Raw genomic sequence first — 18824 nt, 5'->3', positions numbered from 1 at the left:
TGTGTATAAGAGACAGCCCCTGGAGTCCCCGGGGCGGTGTCTCGGGGTGTCTGTGGCAGGGTGCCTCGCCCGCCAGCTGCCTCTGCGGCGAACCCAGGCACGGCCCCTCGGAGGGGTGAATGTCTGGGCATACAGAAATAAATACACGGGTACTGAGCGATCGGTCTCTGCGAGGCGGGGTAGAGAGGCGAGTCGCGAGCTTTGGCCTGCGAGGGGAAGGCCCGCTGCTTTCCCTTGGTTTGCTTTCCGAGGCACCCAACTGCTTTTGGTCACCCGATCCTGTTTTCTGCGGTTAACGGTTTCTGCTTTTCTGCAGGTCAGCCAGCGAGTCCACAATCTCTGCCAAAACACAAGGATGCTGTTAATCAAAACGGAACATTTGTTGTAGGCTTTTTTTTTTTTTTTTCCCCTTGATGAGAAGATAGCTTTCCTTCTGATATAACAACTGGGACATGGAGTCACTCTCTCCTCAGGCCAGTGTGACCGGGCAGCCCTTAGCAGGGGACAGGCCTGAGCAGACACAGGTGAGTACAGCCCAAAGACAAGCAGCCACTTATATGGCAAGATGCTTGGAAACTGGCGGGAAGATGTCTTTCCAGCTCAGCACCACACAGGCACAGCTGGGCATTGGATTAGAGTAATAAAGACAGGTTGTATCCTCAGCGTGGCTTTGCCAATGTCTCGGATGATTTTTTGGGTGTCTTCACTTCAGCCAAGGCGATTCCCTGCCGCAGGGTCTGCTGAGGGAACTGCTGTTGGGCGATGGAGGCACAGAGAGCACAGCACACAGTGGTTTCTTATGCCCATTTTCCACATCTCTTGTATGGAAACTGAGCCCATAGAATGGAGCAGATGAGACTGAAGGAAGGAAGCTTTCTGCCCTTAGATGAACTGAGGGAACCTCTGCGCCTTCAGGCACACCAGATTCCTCTATCTTTTCCTGCCATTTCTGTTAAGTCTTCTGATGGAGACCTGATCAGACCCAGACCAACTGCAGAGACTGAAATCTTCCCTGCCACAGAGCAATTCCCAGGATTACAATTTACTGCTCAAAGACCAAGGCAGGAAATGTTCCTGCACTGTGTGGTGGCTACTCCTCCAATTTACGGGATCTTCAGGGCCTGAGACGGAATTAACCCACACACCCCTGCTCCCAGTTCAGCACTTGTCTGAGAAAAAAAAGCTTACTCTTATGTGATGCCAAATGAACGGCCTGGTGATTAGTGTCATGGCATGGGTAAATGTTAACTGTATCATCACCCTACAGAAGAGAGATCTAGTACTAGGGGAATCATTAGCATGAGAAGGTAGATGAAGGAGGGATCCAAAACGGAGAGGCAGACAAATTCATATGGAAAATAAGGGGCAAACTGACCACTGAAGCAGGTGATTGAGAGACAAAACAGGCCTTTGGAGTAGATGTCCAGGACACTTACCCTCAGCAGAAGGGCGTTGGGAAGGGTCAAAGGCCCGGCACTGGTCAATGACTTTCCGGAGGTCTTCAGGACAATCTTCCCCAACAGGGTCCTGGTAACGGTCGTTGCAGATTTTCTCCATGATTTCCTCAGGAGTGCAGCCTATACAATGTGCGTGCAAACAGGAGAGTCGGGATGGAGCTCAGCTGCCACAGGAGGGTGCGTGGGAGGAAACTCAGTACAAAGGCACACCAATAGCCTTCCTGCAGCCCATGGCATGGTGAAACCAGCAGAGAAGCCACCCAAAATATCTGCAGTGAACCCCCCCAGTATTTGGCATGACACCGTTGGGCTCCAGTGGAGCACGGAGAAGAGTTTATGCTTCAATGCACAGGAACATCAAATAGAGACAAAAATTACTTGAATGTTTGTGGTTTAAGTATGTTGCTGAAATGCTTTACTGAATAGGAGTCCCAGGAGAAGCTATGAAGCTGTTGTGCAGAGCCAGGCACACCAGGCACTGCCACTGGGACTCACACAGGGTGGGATGCTCCCGGAAGGAGCAGGGAGCATCCAGCACCAGACAGCAGCAGTATTTGGCTGTGTGGCTTTTACACAGGGGACCGGATACTTCTGTCTCACCTTCAAATGGGATTTTGGAGGTTGCAATCTCCCACAGCACGATCCCAAAGCTGGAAAAAGACAAGCAAGTCTCAGCATTCATCCCACCATGTTGTCCTCCCTTCTAACAGAGGGGACTGTTGGGCTATGCCAACTGCAAACAGCTGCTTATGTGTTTGATTAAACCTGGCCACCTTCCACAGCTCAGCAGCTCTTCTGCCAGACATCTGCCTGCTTACGGGCATCTCTCCCAGGAGGAGCAGACACACCTGTATATTTCACAGGGCCTCTTGTAGGGGTAGTTGATGTCTTTCAGGTTCTCAGGGGCAACATAAGCCAGCATAGAGACTTGTTTCCAGTTCTTCTGGGCTTTCCTCTTGATGGATGACTCTGTTTCACACAGCTCAAATCCTGACAGCTGGTTAAGAGAAAGAGAAAGGGAGAAGTGGTAGAAACACAGAAACCTGTGGCATGGCTGGGGACTGCCCTGAGATGGAGAAAACGAGCAAGGTGCCCTGGACAACAAAGGCTGGCATGCAGCTGTGTGTTCAGCCTGGAATGTAGTCTTTCTGCAAATGAAAAAACAGGTGGAAGCAGGTGAATTGTTCTAGTTTCAGCTCATCCCAGGGTTGATTGCTCAGAAAGCTTGCTTTGCAGATGATAAAACAGAGATAATGACAAACTGAGGTGTAAATGTCTAAGGAGAGATGGCTCTAATCCTAGGTTTTGTTCTGGACCATTGTAAATCCCTTTGGTGGTGGTGGTGGTGGTGAGACATCCACAAAAACATGCAAAACTCCCAAAAGCTTCTCCAAGCATTGTCCTTACCTTCACACAGTAATCCCCGGCCACCAGGAACTTGATACTGCAGATGCAGCCGTGGAGTCGGGACTTCTCCTCTGTCTGGTGCAACCTGCAGCCGGACAGAACCAAAGGCAAGGTGTGACGGACCCATCCCCACCTTGGGGCTCTCTCCTGCTGCATAGGGGATGGACTGACATGCACCCAGAGAAACCAGCGGCTCTCTGCCTGTCTTGGTGGATCAACCTTGTCAAGCCAACCTTTCCAGAAGGTGTTGAAAGAGCCGCTGTGAGCAAAATAATGAGCCTTTGGGATGAGCAGGACCCATAAGTAGAACTGGCCTTATGTAGGGAGAACTTATGTAAGGAGAACTTATCCTAGCCTTATGTAAGGAGAACTTATCCTTATGTAGGATGCTCCTGAAGCTGCCCTATGGGGGTAGGGAAGAGGGTTTCTCCCTTCCAGGCCTTTGCAGGCTTGAAGTCAGATGTAGGAGCCAGTGACCAAGGGAGATGGACACTACTGCATCCAAACCCACTGCCTACCTCTTCACCAGCCTCCATCCCATTGTTCCCAGGTGGTGGAAACAGTGTCTAACAGGATACCACTGCTTACTGAGAGACACCAGGAAGCTGAGCGTGGCCTGTGGATCATCAGGTGGACTTACTGATTTATACAGGAGCTCACCTGTACAGGCCTCTGGCGGCTCCCAGAGCCATCCGAATGCGAACTTCCCAGGAGAGATGCCGTTGCTTGGTCAGCACATCCCGCAGCGTCCCGTGCTTACAGTACTCCATGACAATCGAGAAGCAGGGGCTCCCATCTGCAAGGAGAAACCTTGAGCACCCTGCCCTGTGCCACCTCTTGGGAAGGGACCATGACAAACTCTGCCACCAGCTAGTGCTGGGGACAAGCAGGGGATGGAAAGGGTGACATTAATGTGACACCCTTTACCTTTCTCCTCAATGCAGATCCCATACATGCGCAGGATGTTTGGAGACTCAAACTTCTTCAGGGTCTGAATCTCCTTCTCAAAGATGTGTCTCACCTTCCTGCAGAAAGGGACAGCACAGTGAGATCTCTGGAACAAGGCATGGCACAGCTCTGTGCACCCTCCTGTCCTGGCTGCCCCGTGTCACTCCTATCCAAGACAACTCACGCTGGGTCAGTGGTCAATGGCCTCTTGAAGGTTTTGATGGCGACAGGGTACTTGAGGTACTCGCCCTCGTAGAGGTCATAGCTCTCTGTGTCCTGCAGGTGGCTGTAGAAGGTGAGGTGGTCCCGCTCGATCTCCGTGATGTCTTCTCTTTTACCAACATTGACCTTCTTCAAACCTGCTCCCGCCGTGCACCAGGAGGGAACGAGGGACATATTAGTCAGGGCTCAGGGGGAAAGGACAGAGTGCACAGGGTGCTCAGAGGTGCTATGCCAACTTACATTCCATCACACGGACGATTTTGTTCAGCTCACTTTGCATCCAGTCCACCTTGCTCTCCATACATTCCCTGTCAATGTACATCTCCCTGGTCACATCTTCAGGCTCCTCAGTACCTGGGGAGAGATACGCGCAGAGGTGAGGCTGCTGGATGAACGTATGGGACTGATGCAGTTAGTTTTTCTCATGGTTTAAATGTCCCTTTGAGTCTCCTTGGCCATGGCCATCAAGCCAAAGCTGGGCAGCAGCTGGGGAGAGGTGCCAACCTCTGGTCTCAGGGAAAGAGGATTTGCTAAATGCACACTTACTTGCAATCACCTGGTCCAAGAAAGCTCTGTCATCCCTCAGGTCCTCAGCATCCTGCCTGCGACATGTCTTTGACTGGAAAGCCTCCAGGAAAGCCTGCTTCTGTTCCGCCTGCAACAGGAGCGAGAGCCCCTGGGCAATGTCCTCCAGGCTCTCGTTCACCCAGATGAACTCCTCACCGGTGCTGCGGGCTCTCAGGAATTTCTGAATCCAGCTGGCCTGGCTATATTTCATCACCAGTTTCTGGGCTTCCCCCAGTGCTTGAAGCAGCTTTTTCAGCAGTTCTTCTTCTTGATGGGAGATGTACTTGTGTGGCTGTGCCTCAAGGATCCTCACAGGCTCCAGCAGGATCTGGATGCGCTCCACAAGGCGCTGGCACTGGTGCTTACAGCACTTCACCTGCTCGAGTTGGGCATGGATGGTCTGGGCCACGGAGAAGAGTCTCTCCACAATTTCCATGCTTACAGCAAAGGGCTTGGCCACTGGGGATGTGGGCTGGTGGCGTCTGGTGGAGATGAGCCTCAGGCACTGCTCGGAGATCAGCCGGATGTGGCTCTTCCACAACTTCCACCCTAAGGAACATCCTTAATGTGGCACACCACCGTCCAAGTCTCCTATAGCCCCTTATACATCCCCCGGCTGCTTTACTTCCTCTGCTTTGCCCGGCACCGTGGCCACTCACGCAGCCCAGAGCGGGCACACGCAAACAGGGACATCAGTAGCAGCAGCATTGGCACATCTTACTTCGCATTAGCAAGAGATGTTTTGGCTCGATGTATGTAAATTAATTTAGTGTTAGCCATTCTCAGAAAGTGTACACACAGACGAGCAGGGTCAGGAATGGCCCAAGGAGCAGGCCCTGGGCAGTGGTCCCCAGCATCGGCCCCATGCCACCCTGGGGTCCTGCCCACAGAGCCTACATCTTTGACCATAAAGATCCATTTTCATTTCTAGCCAACATCTCTTTCTGTTGTCACCCATCTAATAAAAGCTTTCATGCCTTCACAGCCTCAGCGTCCCCAACTTCTTTATACATTCTCCCCGTAGCCCCGTTGCTTAAGACTTTAAATCAAACTCTATGGCTCAGCCTCCCTGCAGAGATGGTTCCAGCTCCCCAGCCCACATCCAGGCAGTGGGGGTAGAAAATTGCCCCCATTGCAGGGAAATTAGCAGCAGCCACCTGCACCATGGATGCAGCCAGCGCTGAGAAGGGTGCTGGGCTCTGTCGGCTGGAAACGAGATAGAAACGCACCAGAAACAAACTGCAGTCACTCTCCTTCCTCTTCAGGCTCTCTCCAGCATGGCCCCAAGGAGGAAGCTCATCTGCTTGCTAAGAGAAATCAGCTGGGTTTACCTGGTCCTGCTTTGCTCGCCTCTGCCTCTGCTGCCTCCGCCTCGGCTGCCTCTGCAGACTGGGGAGGCACAGCAGGACGAGTGTGAATTTATAGGGTGCTTTCCTGGGCTGCTGCTCTGGCCGGCAGCGGAAGGGATGTTGTGCAACCCACCACAGCGTCCCATGCCACCTCAGCTCCCCTTTCCTGGCAAGCTGCTTGGGGTGGCAGAGGAAGGGGCCAGACAAGCTGTATCCCCCTCTGCTGGGTCTTGCCTGCTGGAAGATGGAGTTGCCTGCGAGGAGCACAGCAGGAAGAAGGCAATGGAGGAGGCTGTGCACCCCACATTGACATTTGCTGCTACTTTGAGCACCCCAACCCCTTCTGCTGTTCTGCCAGCTGTGGAAAGGCTGGCCCAGGGTGCTATAACACCCTCGGCATCAGCTTGGCACTCTGCTGAGCTTCTCGCTTCAGGCAGCAGGACCCTCGAGCACACCCATCCTGCATGAGGGATGCTGGTCCTTTGGGACCTTCCGCTCCCCTCCCCGTCCCTTCAGGATCAGGACCCTCCAGCATCAAAGGGAGCAGGCTGCGAGCACCAGTGCTGGAAACAGCACTTGGCCTCTGCCGGGAGCGCAGGAAGCTTGGCAGGTGGCTTCGTCAGAGGGCCAGGCAGATTTTGGGAAGTGTGAGGCAGCACATGATGTCATTGCCCAACTTCGGAGAATTGAGCGGTGGCTTCGGTCAGCTTCTGCTTACCGAGAGCCCAGGGTCAAGCAGGTTTGCTGTGGTTCTCCCCTGCAAAAAGCATCTCCTTCGCCAGTGTCAACAGCACAGCTTTCGTCAGCGTGGGGAGCCAGGAAAGGCAACCGCAAGTTATCACGGCATCGAGAGCCATCATCGATGGGAAAGGATGCACCAAAGGTGGGGGAATGTGGGAGCAGCCCTGAAGGATACAGTCACCAGACCCTTTTTAAATGGCTTTATTTTTCAAAATATACAGTTTATTTACAATTGTAGTGTCTACAGTTTTATGTATAACTTTATTCCAGACCTTTAAATATCTGCAGTAAACATTAGAAAAAAAATAATCACAGGATCAGCAAAAAAAGGCATCTCGTAGCAATTCTGTTCATTGGAGTTTGAGTTTCAAGTAGCCAATGTCTACAAAAAACATGAACTTGATAAATCTGGCAGAGAAATATGGGTGCACTGGTTAGAAAATGGCAAAATCCAGACCTGCAGGATCCCCACCCAAAGGGCTGCAGGCCAAGAAAACCCTGTGCTGGGATCAGGCCAGGAGCAGGATCCAGGATACAGAAGCCCCTCGGCACAAGTTAGGTGATGAGGTTAACTGCAGCGTGTCGGATGCCCCAGGCAGCGGGGCACCCGGGAGGGCCAGGGGCTTGGGGGCTCCGGCAAGGTGCCAGGGTTGAGGAGGGAGGGCAGCATCAGGCACTTCATCTCTTGGGCAGCAAGACCTGCCTGTGCATCCGTGGCCTGGAGCAGGAGGGCAGCGAGGAAGGGGCAGGACCCACCCAGGGAGCCCCACGACCTCCTCCTCCCCTTTCCCTGCATCCTCGCCCCCATGTCCCCCTCAGCAGTACCACAGCTGGACCATAGTGCGCCACGGGGGTGCTCTGGTGTGGGATCACCGCTGTGGCACAGCCCCGGGGAAGGGTCCAGGGGCCAGCCGGCCTCACAGAGGGCTGGAGAGGGGTGCCAGCCCCAGCCCCGGAGGAACGGAGCCAGCAGCCAGGCACCGCGCCAGGGCCCTCAGTCCTCTTTCTCGAAGGTCTCCTCAGGGATGAGCGTCCGGAAGGGGTAATCCCAGAAACGGGTGCTGATGCCGAAGCCTGCGAGCAGGGGAGAGAGTGCTCAGCCCACAGCACCACCATTACCTGGATGCTGTCAGAGACAGGGCACAGCTCGCTCGATATTAACCAAGACGGTGCCACCGTCACCGAGAGCGGCGGGGCTGGGAGCAGCCAGCATGAGGGGCACGTGGCAGGGATGGGACCTGTCTGGGTGCAAAGGTGACGACTGCTGCCAGCACTGCCGGGGCCAGGAGGGAGGACTGCCTGCATTTTAGGGAGGGAGGAAGGCAAGGCAAGGAGGAAGAGCCATAGGAGCAGAAGGAGCTGGCTGGGCCATGCCACCAGCCCCATGGATGATAGCTTATCTGGACGGGGCGTTTTCTCCTAGGAAACCGGGCAAAGGGCAGGTTGAGCAAGTGCCGGGCTGGGGAAGGTGTGGGACGGACCCAGGGAAGCCTGGGGCCTCACCCTGTGCCTGACAACGCCTCCCTGCAGGAGGAGATACTGCCTCAGGTGGGGATGGGCACCCACATCCTGGCGCCAAAAGGGCTCTGCCTCCACCCCAGCATTCCCCCGTGGCATTGGTGTCTGTCAGCAAGACAGGCTGCTGCCTTTGCCCCTGTGCTGCACTGGCTCCCCACCCTCAACCTGGGGGCCAAGAAACGTACCCCATGGGGCTGCAGCAGCTCGTAGGCCCCATCCCCAGCAATGCCTGGGTTTCCCCATCCCAAAGGCCAAATATTTCAGAGCATCAGCTGCACACATGCAGGCAGATGGAGCTTCTACAGCCCTTGTTCCCGCCGGCACACACAGGGAACATGGTGCTACCTGATTTTTGGTGTTCAAAGTGGTGCTTGACGTGATAAGCCTTCAGTCCGTACAGGTAGGTGCCTTTTTTCGGCGAGCCATAGTGGAGGTAATAGTGCATCATGTCATAGATGACGTAGCCGCAGAGCCCCCCAACGAACACCGAGAGCCCCAGCACCTCAGGCAGCAGGAGCTGCAGGACGCCGTAGAAGAAGCCAATCACCAGCGAGGCTGGCACGGGAGGAAAGACCAGGCGGGAGCTGTCAAAGGGAGACTGGAAGCAGAGAAGGACAGTGGGACAGGCAGCTCCTAGCTCATCTCACGTCCCCACCATCGGGGAACCCCAGCACTGGGCCCTGCCAAGCACTGGGGACGCCCATTCAGGACAAGCCAACATCAAAGCAGCCCCCAGAAACCCTCCCCAAAAGAGGTACCCGGTGGCAGGAGCAGCCCCTCACCCATACCGAGGTGGACAGCCAGGCAGTGGCTTTGGTTGGCAGGTCCCCAGGCTCCATGGAGACATTTCCTCCAGCAAAGCTAGAGGGAGCCCATGGCTTTTTTGGTCTTCCCCCTTTCCCAATCAGAGCTTGCAGATTTAACTCCAGCTCCTCCAAGCCCGTCTTGCAGCCCTCACCGGTATTAGGTAAGGGCCCAAGCTTGGGGCGAAGATGCCACGAGTCACGTCGAACACGCACAAACAGGCTCCGCCTGAGCAAAGGCCACGGTTCCCACAGCCCGGAGGGTGCCGGTGGAGGCGTAAGCTGCGACTCACCTTGTGATGCTGCCCATGCAGCAAGAAATGCAGGGTGATGAGATAGTAGTTACTAGCAGGTGGCTTCATGTGGAAGACAAAGCGATGGATGAGGTACTCTAGCAGGGACCACAGGAACATCCCCAGGAGGAAGATGAAGGGGAAGTAGTATTTGTGGACGGGGATGGAGTACTCTACACAACAAGACGTGCAGCGGTCAGCAGGGCAGGCAACATGCGGGTGCTCTTATCCATCGCCATCCTCCCATAGGCATTCAGGTGAAGCTCAGCTCTCCCTCCCTCTCACCCTGAGCTTCCCCAGGGAGCTTCCCAAGCACCGCTCCAAAGCACGTTTTCCTTTGATTCCCATTAATTTACACTCTTTAAGAAACAGTCGGCTTCTCGCTGCCGCAATTTGCTGGCGAGGGGGCTCCCCTGCATCCCAGATGCCACTGGGAGCTTGGACATGACATGAACTCCAGGGATAGCCCCATCCTTACAGAGCTGCTTCACCCACCAGAACAAGGCAGGAGGGGCCTTATCTGCACAGGCAGCATTTGTGATGGTTAAACAGTGTTGCTGGCATTGTTTGGTTTTTTGTTTTTTTTTTTTTTTTTTAATGTTGGGGAAAAAGAATAGGTTTATTGGGCACTTTCCCCCGCAGAGCATTTTTCAGCCACCTCCTCTTTTCAGGGCTGGCTGCCAGTCCTGCAGCCTCACTAGCAGAATTCAGATGACCCCCCCTCAAACCTGTTCATTTTTGAGGAAAAGAAAAACAAACCTCTTGGCAGCAAGGTGCCTAATGCCTCAATAAGCAGGGGGGTGCCGGTGTAAATAGCTCCACCCTGCATCCAGGCACAGCTGGCACTGGGTGGCACCTTGCAAAAAAAATAGGGAGCCCAGCAAAAAAAAGGACAACAAAGAATACAGGCTGCCCCGGCCATGCTTGTTATTCCCGGGGGAGCAGACAGTGGGAGATTCAAGGACAAGTGCTTCGGGGAAACAAGCCCCGCACTGTGCGACGCCGGCAGCACTGAGAGCCGGGTTTGTTCGCACACCACGCCGGCATTCAGCCTCAGCGCGGGGTGGGCGTCAGCGGGGGGGGGCACACACCACAGTCCTGGCGGGGCTTGGTTTTGGGGATGGAGGGAAGGGAGGCAATCACGAGCAGGCTGCACCCTGGGCCAGTGGGCTCTGTGCCTCCCTCGATTCTCCCAGGGTGACTGAATCATGTAGGTGAGAGGAGGGGTTGGAGGTGGGTGAGTTCAAGCTTTAAAGCAGTGCAGGCGGCTTCGTGCAGGGGACAAGCTGGTGGCTGCGGGGACAGGGGGTCACCCTTGCATGTGGCTCATGGTGAACATGCATGGAAAGAGGGATGGGGAAAGGATGCAAAGATTTCCCCTGTCCATGGCTGTCCGGCCCTCGGCCCCGGAGTGGGGGCAGCAAGCCGAGGCCAAAGGCTTTGCCACTGCTCATACCTGTGGTGAAGGAGGAGAAGAGCCTGGTGTTGCCCTGGGCGAGGGAGGTGTAGCTGACCCAGCTGAGATAGAGCACCACGGGAGCCCACACCATGAATACCACATACCTGCGGGGTAGAGGGAGACGTCAGAGGGAGCGCCCCATGGGCTGTCGAGCCGTCCTCCCCTCCCCGTGCAGCCCCCGGGGGCTCACCATGCCGTCTTGGAGAGGGACTCAAGGAGATCTGAGTGGAAGAGGCGGATGGGCCGATCCACAGGCTGGTGCACCCACTCGTCGTACTTCTCCCCCAAGTAGCCCACCTGCCACAGCAAGGGCTTCTGCCAGTCCACCAGGTCCTGGGGAGCAGACAGCAGTTGTACCCCCATGGGACCCACACACCACCCAGTACCAGGCACAAAGCTGCACTGCAGCTGCTGGATTTCAGGCTGGAAACCCTTTCCCATTCCCCACAAGCAGCTGTTTCTTGCTCCAAGCAGCCCTAAGTTTCCCACAAGAAACGGAGCAGACAAGCAGAGCCAGGCACACATCAACCCCATCTACCCAGGAACGCGGGGCTGAGGTCACCCCCATGCCACCGGGTACCTGCTGGCAGTTCAAGGTGAAGGTGGCTGTACCTGGACCTGGCTCAGTGTCAGGCTCTGATAACTGAGGCTCCTTCCCCACCCAGGAGCTGCCAAGATTAGATAGTGAGCAGCGGTGCTCCCTGCTCACTAGCCATGCCAGCGAGCCATCGGTAGGACATGGAGCCCACCCCCATAGCACTGCCCTGGCCAAGGGCTTCTCCCCTTGAGGAGAGGATACGTGGGGTACCTGCAGCCATTCATGTGCTCTGGCAGCGAGGAGCGAAGCAGAAAAGGATGGGGAGCAGGGATACAGGATAGGAATGCAAATGCCAGTTGCTGCTCCAGCACCTGTGTTCAGATGGTTGCAAGAGCAAGAAGGGACCTGTGCAGGCGCGCATGTGTGCACAGGATGAAAATAGAGAGGCCCAACCGGCAGCACCGCCTCTACTGCCACTCAGCATCCCTGGACGTGTCTTCTGCTGGCCCGGCCAGATAAGGTGGTTTCTCACTCCCACCTCTGCCCCAAGACAGAAACCACGCTCGCCCAGCCGAGCCCCAGACCTGGCAGCTCTCCATTGGGGATGGAGACACCCTGTGTCAGGGAGACGGGGGAATAGTTAGAACAAAAAGGTCACTTTGGGATGGCAGATTTGCTTTTAAAGGCAGTCAGCAGCAAAATATTAAGAAAGGGGGAAGGTTTTCTCCTGCTTAAAAAAAAAAATTATCCTCTTGCAAGAGAAAAGAATGCTCACTGTGAGCTGGGGCTGTGCAAGGCATGGCGGCCAGATGGTACCGTGCAAGCTGAGGACATCCAAAGGCACCTTGGGGACAAATCCCTGCTCCCGTGGTGTGTTCAGAGAGGAGCTGGCAGGGCAGGAAGCACCCTGCAACATGGGGATTGCCCTGTCTGGGACAGGGGACCCCTTAGTGTTCATTACTGGTACTCAGTCAAGAGGAAAAAATGAAAAAAATGAAAAAAAGAAAGGAAGAAAAAGATAAAATAAAGCAAGCAAGGTGCAGCTTGGCAGCACATCCCGCTTGAAGGACACAGCTGCTGTCAGAGAAAGCCACTTCCACCCATGCTGCTGCCACAGGAGCCTCCCAGCGTGGCCACACCTGGGCAACAAAGCACAAGCGATGCTGTCTGCTCTGGGAGAAAGGGCAGGAGCAGCCAGAACGGCTCCCTCCCAGCATCCCTCCCATCCCAGGGTCAGCAGAAAGCCAGTGCTCATGCGGGGAAGAGGAGACCTCGTCTGCCCCGGGAACACTCAGGCAAACAGCGTGCTGGAGGCACCCTGGTTCTTACTGTCTCCACATCCACCATTTTGCAGCGGGGATCCATCCGCGCTGGGCTCTGGGATGCAGCTTCCACCACCTTCTCATCCACCGGCTCGGGGTGGCTCTGAAAAGAGAAGGAAACCCCACGGTGAAGCACTGGAGGCAGATGTGGTTGGGGATGGTGGTGGCCATGTCACCCAGGGGCACGGGCAGAATGAGTTTGAGCCCGCCTGCTAAATAAATAAGGGAAAAAATGTGATGAATTTAAGTCAGCCAGTTCCTGCAGAGCAGGTTCCCGAGGGATACAGCTGCCAGCGAGCTGCGCTGCCCTTCGAACCGTGCGCCCAGCATCGTGTGCTCGGGTCTTTCAGGAAACCTTCCCCCAAGCCCGGTTTTGGGACCATCCCACCGTGCTGCGTTGGGCCAGCATTTCCCCGGCGGAGGGGCAGTGCCACAGTGCAGCTCACCCTCCCGCAGGCCAGTGGCCTGGTGAGCACCAGCCCGAGCCAACGCCTCGGCCAGCGAAGTGAGGGGTGTCGCTGGGTTAGCGCCCACAATGCTGCCACCCCCCAACCCTGCTGCTCTCCAGCAAAAGCCCAGACTGGCGTTTCAGTCCCTGAGGAAGCTGAGCTGCCAGAGCAGGGGAGCATGGCATGGCCTCTGCCACCATCCTGGTTCTGGGCACAGGGGAAAAAATGCAGCGGGACCTCACTTGCCCCAGGCAAAAAGGCAGAGTGCCCTTGCAGGGCGGTGCTGGGCCAGGCAGCTTTGCCATGGGCCGTGCAAGGTGGGGTGGAGGGTTGGTTTTGGCTGGAGAGGGCATGCCGAGGCCCGGGGGACACGCTGGTGTGGCAGGACGAAGCTCAGGCTGTGGACCCGCTGCCAGGGCTGGCAGAGAAATAGGAGGAACCTGCCTCATCTGATGCTTGGAAGCAAACACATCGCTGACTGCCAGCACCGTCCTCCTTCCCGCGGCCCTGCCAGCTCCAGCGCGGGACCTGACGCTGGTGGGGGGCTTGGCGAGGCCGCAGCGTGTCCGTGCAAGCCCTGAGCCAGCCGTGCCCCCCGGCAGCCCGACGGCTCCGCAGGCAGGACGTGCCAAACATGCCTTTTCTCCTGCTTTGTCACCTTGAGTTACCCATTAACCCGGGAGCAGGGCACGGCGCGGCAGCCCCGGCACAGCAATGCCCGCCGGGGTTCCCAGCCCTGCCGCTTGCAGCCAGCAAGAGCTTTCTCCCAGCAGCTGCAGCACAAACGGAGCTCCTCGACGGATGCTCTCCCCACTGCTCCGAGAGATGTGATTCCCTTGAGGGACACGAGGGCATCGCATCCCTGTTGGGAATAACCCCCCACCCCAGGAGCTGGGATGCAGGACCTGCGTCACCTCACCGGGGTGGACAGGACTTTGTGCCGTGTTGGTGACGCCGAGGCAGGGCCTGGGTGCTGTTTGCCGACATCAGGCACTCCTTGCCAGCTGGGCTCCCACCCCTTTCCCAGGCTAGCCAGGTTTCAAGCCTCATCCCACTGGTAGAGGAGCTGCGCTACTCAGTCCAGGTAGCCCCTTGCCCCGGGAGAGCAGCAGGGCAGGAGATATTTCTAGCCAGGCTGGACTCGAGCAGGCAGCAGAGCACCAGTGCGAGCTTGTGCTGGGGACCACCACACCTCTTTCTGTGAGGGTTCCCACCACTAGTTTCAGCTTCGCATGCTCCAACCTTCCACTAGACAACCTGAAATCCCAGGGGAGGTGGGATGACTTGAAATCCAGATGAGGATGGTCAAGCCATGGTTTTGGGACCTCCCTGCAGGTGCTTTGGAAGAACATTTGACTTTAAGAGAGAGAGAGACAACTTCTCCATCCCTCAAGAAATGAGCCCGTGCTCCACCTCACCACTTTCACCGCAGCCTCAGCGGCAGGAAGGATGCTTAGGAAAGCCAGGCTGATGCAACGTCCCGGTCCTCTCCTCCCCTTTCCGAAATGTCCACACGCCTCCAACTCCTCTGCCCCACAAATGCCCAAGCATCACGTCATGGCTGAAGGCAGACAGGGGGCTCAGACCCCACCTCGCCAGCAGCACCCAGGCTGGGGAGGATGGGTGCCACCAGTGAGACGCCATCCCCCTGCGTGCCATGGCAGGTCCCTTCCAGCACCTGAGTCACCTCCTCCTCCTTTCTCAGCCAGGGAACAGGAAGAAGACTCTCCTCTCGTTCACCCCAGGACTGGCACCAAAAGGACAGGCAGCCATGGCGCAACCAGGGTGCAAGCCATGCCTGCGTGCCCCAGCTTGCTCCCTGAAGCAGCAGCATGCTCCCGCCTGCCCCGAGCACACAGAGGCCCCATGGGGACTGAGCCCCAGCAGCACCTAGACCAGTGCTGGGGCTTCTGCCCGTCCTCCTCCTCCAAATAAAAGGTGGGTTCAAAGGAGGCTAGAGGGGTCTTTGCAAGTGCTGGGCTCTGCCTGTCACCCGTGGGTGATGCTGATGCATCTGACTCGTCCCCAGGCAAACAGGTCCTGCCAGGAAAGATGTGCAAGAGGCCTGATGTAACGAAGGGAAAGTTAACGCCTATGAAGTGCCGCCTTCCCACACTGCCGCCCTGGAAAATGGCAGCACCAGTGAGGTGCTGGCTCTCCTGCCGGCAGGCAATGGGGCCAAACACCCAGGGCACGGCACAGCGTGGTGACCGAGTGACCCAGCATCCACCTCCAAGCATCCCGCTGCCTGGCGTGGCTCAGGTGGAGAGCTTGGTGCTGGTCCCACACCAGGTGGGGAGCACTGGCTATGCCACCATGGTGCTGCCCCAGAGCAGGACTCACGGTGTTAAAAGAAAACCAAAATCCAGCTGTGATATGAGCAGGTACAGATAGGAGGGATGGTCCCAGCATGGTGCCTGGTGTGCCAGGGACGCACGCAGGAGGAAAAGCTGGAAACCTCCCCCTGGCCCAAGCAGGGCGATGCTGCCTGCAGACAGCTACTCTGCCAGCAGCCCAGACCTGGGTTTTACTTCTGGACCCGTTTTCCCAGCGAATCAAACACCGCAGGAGCCCTGCCGTGCCTCTGCATCACCCCACAGCCTCCAGCACCTTCACCGAGCTCCTAAACGGCTCAATTTGGTGACGTCCTCACAGGCCAGGCTGCGCTGGCAGCGCAAGTGCAGGCATGTAGCACAAGGACACCCCACGAGGCACAGGGAGCCCAAGCGAGGTCCCTACCTGCAGTGGCACAGTCCCAGCATCACCATCCCAACAGCATCACGGCTCCCGGGCAGAGGCTGGCAGAGCCCCACCAGGTTGCATCTCAGCCCATTAAACACTGGGTGCAGCAGGACTATTAAAAGGAGGTTGAATTTAACTTGATCTAATAATAATTTAAAAATCCACTTCTTGTGACACCCCTGAAGAACATGCAAGCGCCTACGTCCAAGTGAGCTCAGGCTGGGATGGAAAGCCAGGACAAGCCCAACCCGCAGCAATGTGGGCGAAAGGAAGGGGAGGACACCAACCCCAAGACGGACGAGGGATTTATCGTGACTCACAGCCACATCACACACCCTAAAGAGGCTGTGATGAAAGTCTCTCATTGCTTAAATTGGAGGGGTAATTAGATGATCCAGTTTCCCTCTAGCAAGGCTGTTAAAATCCACTGTCTAGTTTGGGCAATTATTGCCTCTCACTTTGATCTCCCCTATATGTTCTGTTTGCATAGATAAAAAGTTTGGGGGTTAATTTGTCCTTTGCCAAACAGGGCTGGGTGATGCAGAAGAGGCATCTGTGGCCAAAGGATGGAGCTGAGCTCCTGAGACCCACAGGAAGGGGTGTGGAGAGGTGTGCTGGTGTGATAAAGGCTTGCTCTCATCTTCCTCTTCACCCCTCCTGCATTAACATATATTTTTTTCCCCTTTTCCAAAACCCTTGAAGTCCCTGTGTGTAAGCAGGGGATGCTGGATGCCTGCGGGACCACAGGCTCCCACATCCCTCAACATGGGGATGGAGTAGCCCTGGGACCTCCAACAGGTGAGGAGAGGCGCAGGCAAAGCCATGGGGGTCCGGAGCTGGACTGGGGCCATGCAACGCCTCCTTCAAAGAGCTGCTTGGGGTACGCCTGGCCAAAAGCAGTCAAAGAAAGAGCCCAGGCACCACCGAGGGCGTTAACTCCCCCCATCTCCCTCCAAAGGGGCTATTTTGGAGGTGGCAAGTCTGGCAGAGCAGCTCACACGAGGCGCATGCCAGATGCGGCACGGGCAGCCTTGCGGCGTGGCGGGCAGCTTTCATCCCTGCCCGCCATGTCACAGCCTGGGACGGTTTATCTAGCACCAGGCAGTGTCTGATCCCCTTGCGCCCCAGCGTTATCACACTGTGTATTTGCATTGGGACGGTGGCAATTCCCCTCAGCGCAGGCTGCGGCACGAGAACTCGTTTGTCCGGTACCTTCTTTTGCCCCAACCCGTCAGGCTTGTCATGCCTGTGAGGCGGCGGCGGCAACGAGTGTCCCAACAGAGGAGGTGCCATCGCCAGGATCCAGGGAAAGAGCAGGCATTGCACCGAGGCGGAACAAAGCCCCTTCTGTGGTGCTGCCGCCCATCGGGGCCGAGGCTGTGCCATGGGGAGGAAAACCCAGTGCAAACAATCAGCCCGGAGGGACCGACCGGTCACCGACCTCGCCAGGATGTCCGGAGGGGAAAGCGGCTGCTGGGCTGGCGAAGGGGGCTGGGCTGGCCCGCTGCTCGGGTGTCCTGCCCACGGCGTGCTGGCGAGGGCCAGGAATCCGGGCAGCAGTGCCCGGTCCCACGCTGACTCCTGGAATTTGAGCCAGTGGCTGTGGCGACACTTCCCCGGGGCACTTTCCCTTCCGCCCGGGCAGTGGCTGAGCGCGGGCTGGCGCGGTGGAGATGGCACTGGGTGATGGCCACCCCACGCCCGGATGGTGAGCGAGGTGGCCAGGCTCTGCTCCTGGCAGCAGCCGCTTGTCACCAGCGGACCCCAGCGCCCAGCGCTCCGGCGTCCTGCTGCATCACCCACCCCGTGCCACATGGCCCTGCTAGAGCCAACAATTAGCTGCATGTCCCCGTGTCCCACACCCCTCTGAAGACCCAAAGGGCCCCCTGTTGTGCTGGCACACCAGGGTGACCCAGCAGCCCTGCCCCCTGGCTCAGGCAGGGTGGGATGTGACCACGGGGAGGGATGTTGTAGGTCCCAGGCTCTGCACAGCTGAGACAGGGTCCATCCCAGGCCCTAAGGAGCCCAGACCCTCTGTACCTTGTTATCTTCAGGCCCACATACCCCGGCCCTGCAGACCTCCCTGGAGCCGCTGTGCCCCATGCGCCCAGACCCTTGCACCCTGTACCCCTCAGGCCCCAGGGGCCTCAAAACCCCCTGCCCCATACACCCCTCCTGCCTCAGACCCCGCTCAGCCTGGGCCCCGAGCATCCCATGAAGCTCAGACCCAACACACACCAAATCCCACGCAGCTCGGACCTGGGCACCCTATACACCCAGTACACTACATGCACCCCAAAGATTCCACGACCTATAGACCCCGCAGAGCCTCTACATGCCCCGTATGGCTCAGACCCTGCACAGCCCGGTCCTGGGGTGCCCTATAGACCCTGTAAGGCTTAGGTCCTTATAGACGCTGTACCTCCCAGACTTGGGGGCACTCTGTCGACTCTGTATGCCCCAGACATGGGACACCCTGGACCTGGGGCACCCTACAGACACTGCACCTCCTGGATCCGGGGGCACCCTACAGGCTCTGCATACCCCAGACGTGGGACACCCCAGACCTGGGGCACCCTGCAGCCTCTGTATACCCCAGACACAGGACACCCCGGCCCCAGGGGCACTCTACAGACTCTCTATATCCCAGACATGGGACACCCCAGACCTGGGGCACCCTACAGACTCTGCACCTCCCAGACCTGGGAGCACTCTATAGCCTCTGTATGCCCCAGACACGGGACACCTCGGCCCTGGGGGCACCCTACAGACTCTATATATCCTAGATACGGGGCACCCTGGACCTGCGGGCACCTTGTAGCCTCTGTAACCCCAGACACGGGACACCCCAGACCTGGGGCACTCAACATCCTCCGCACCTCCCGGCCCCGGGGCAGCCGGCGGTACCTGCTCGTCGCCGGGCTCCATCTCCCCCACGTAGTACTGCTCCAGCCAGCGGCGGGCGTTGGCGGAGTGCCGGTGGGGCGGCCCGTCGAGCGCGGCGCTCAC

The 18824-nt window shown here is 57.2% G+C and overlaps 2 protein-coding genes across 2 annotated transcripts in view; both read right to left on the bottom strand.

Annotated features, from left to right (window-relative positions):
- Positions 1-62: 62 nt before the first annotated feature.
- On the bottom strand, positions 63-5218 carry MLKL (mixed lineage kinase domain like pseudokinase). Its single transcript, XM_026856630.1, has 10 exons — positions 4581-5218; positions 4275-4388; positions 3997-4171; positions 3792-3889; positions 3525-3660; positions 2865-2949; positions 2306-2454; positions 2058-2107; positions 1437-1577; positions 63-339 (listed from the first exon to the last, which is right to left on the bottom strand). Exons 1-10 carry the CDS (start codon positions 5035-5037, stop codon positions 293-295), a joined length of 1452 nt encoding a protein of 483 aa, XP_026712431.1. The 5' UTR covers positions 5038-5218; the 3' UTR covers positions 63-292.
- A 2467-nt stretch (positions 5219-7685) lies between these two features.
- The window catches only part of FA2H (fatty acid 2-hydroxylase), a 12090-nt gene continuing 951 nt past the window's right edge, over positions 7686-18824 (bottom strand). Inside the window, exons 2-9 of the mRNA XM_026856973.1 lie at positions 18723-18819; positions 12632-12727; positions 10955-11097; positions 10762-10868; positions 9306-9478; positions 8998-9189; positions 8555-8807; positions 7686-7765 (exon numbers count right to left, since the gene is read on the bottom strand). Of these exons, the coding sequence (XP_026712774.1) occupies positions 7686-7765; positions 8555-8807; positions 8998-9189; positions 9306-9478; positions 10762-10868; positions 10955-11097; positions 12632-12727; positions 18723-18819 (1141 nt within the window). The remainder of the gene's footprint in view (positions 7766-8554; positions 8808-8997; positions 9190-9305; positions 9479-10761; positions 10869-10954; positions 11098-12631; positions 12728-18722; positions 18820-18824) is intronic.

Source organism: Athene cunicularia, assembly GCF_003259725.1.
Source record: "Athene cunicularia isolate RWA chromosome 11 unlocalized genomic scaffold, athCun1 chr11_part1, whole genome shotgun sequence".
Taxonomy (NCBI): Eukaryota; Metazoa; Chordata; class Aves; order Strigiformes; family Strigidae; genus Athene; species Athene cunicularia.
The sequence above is the reverse complement of the archived record's forward strand: the minus strand, read 5'-3'. Positions and strand labels throughout refer to the sequence as shown.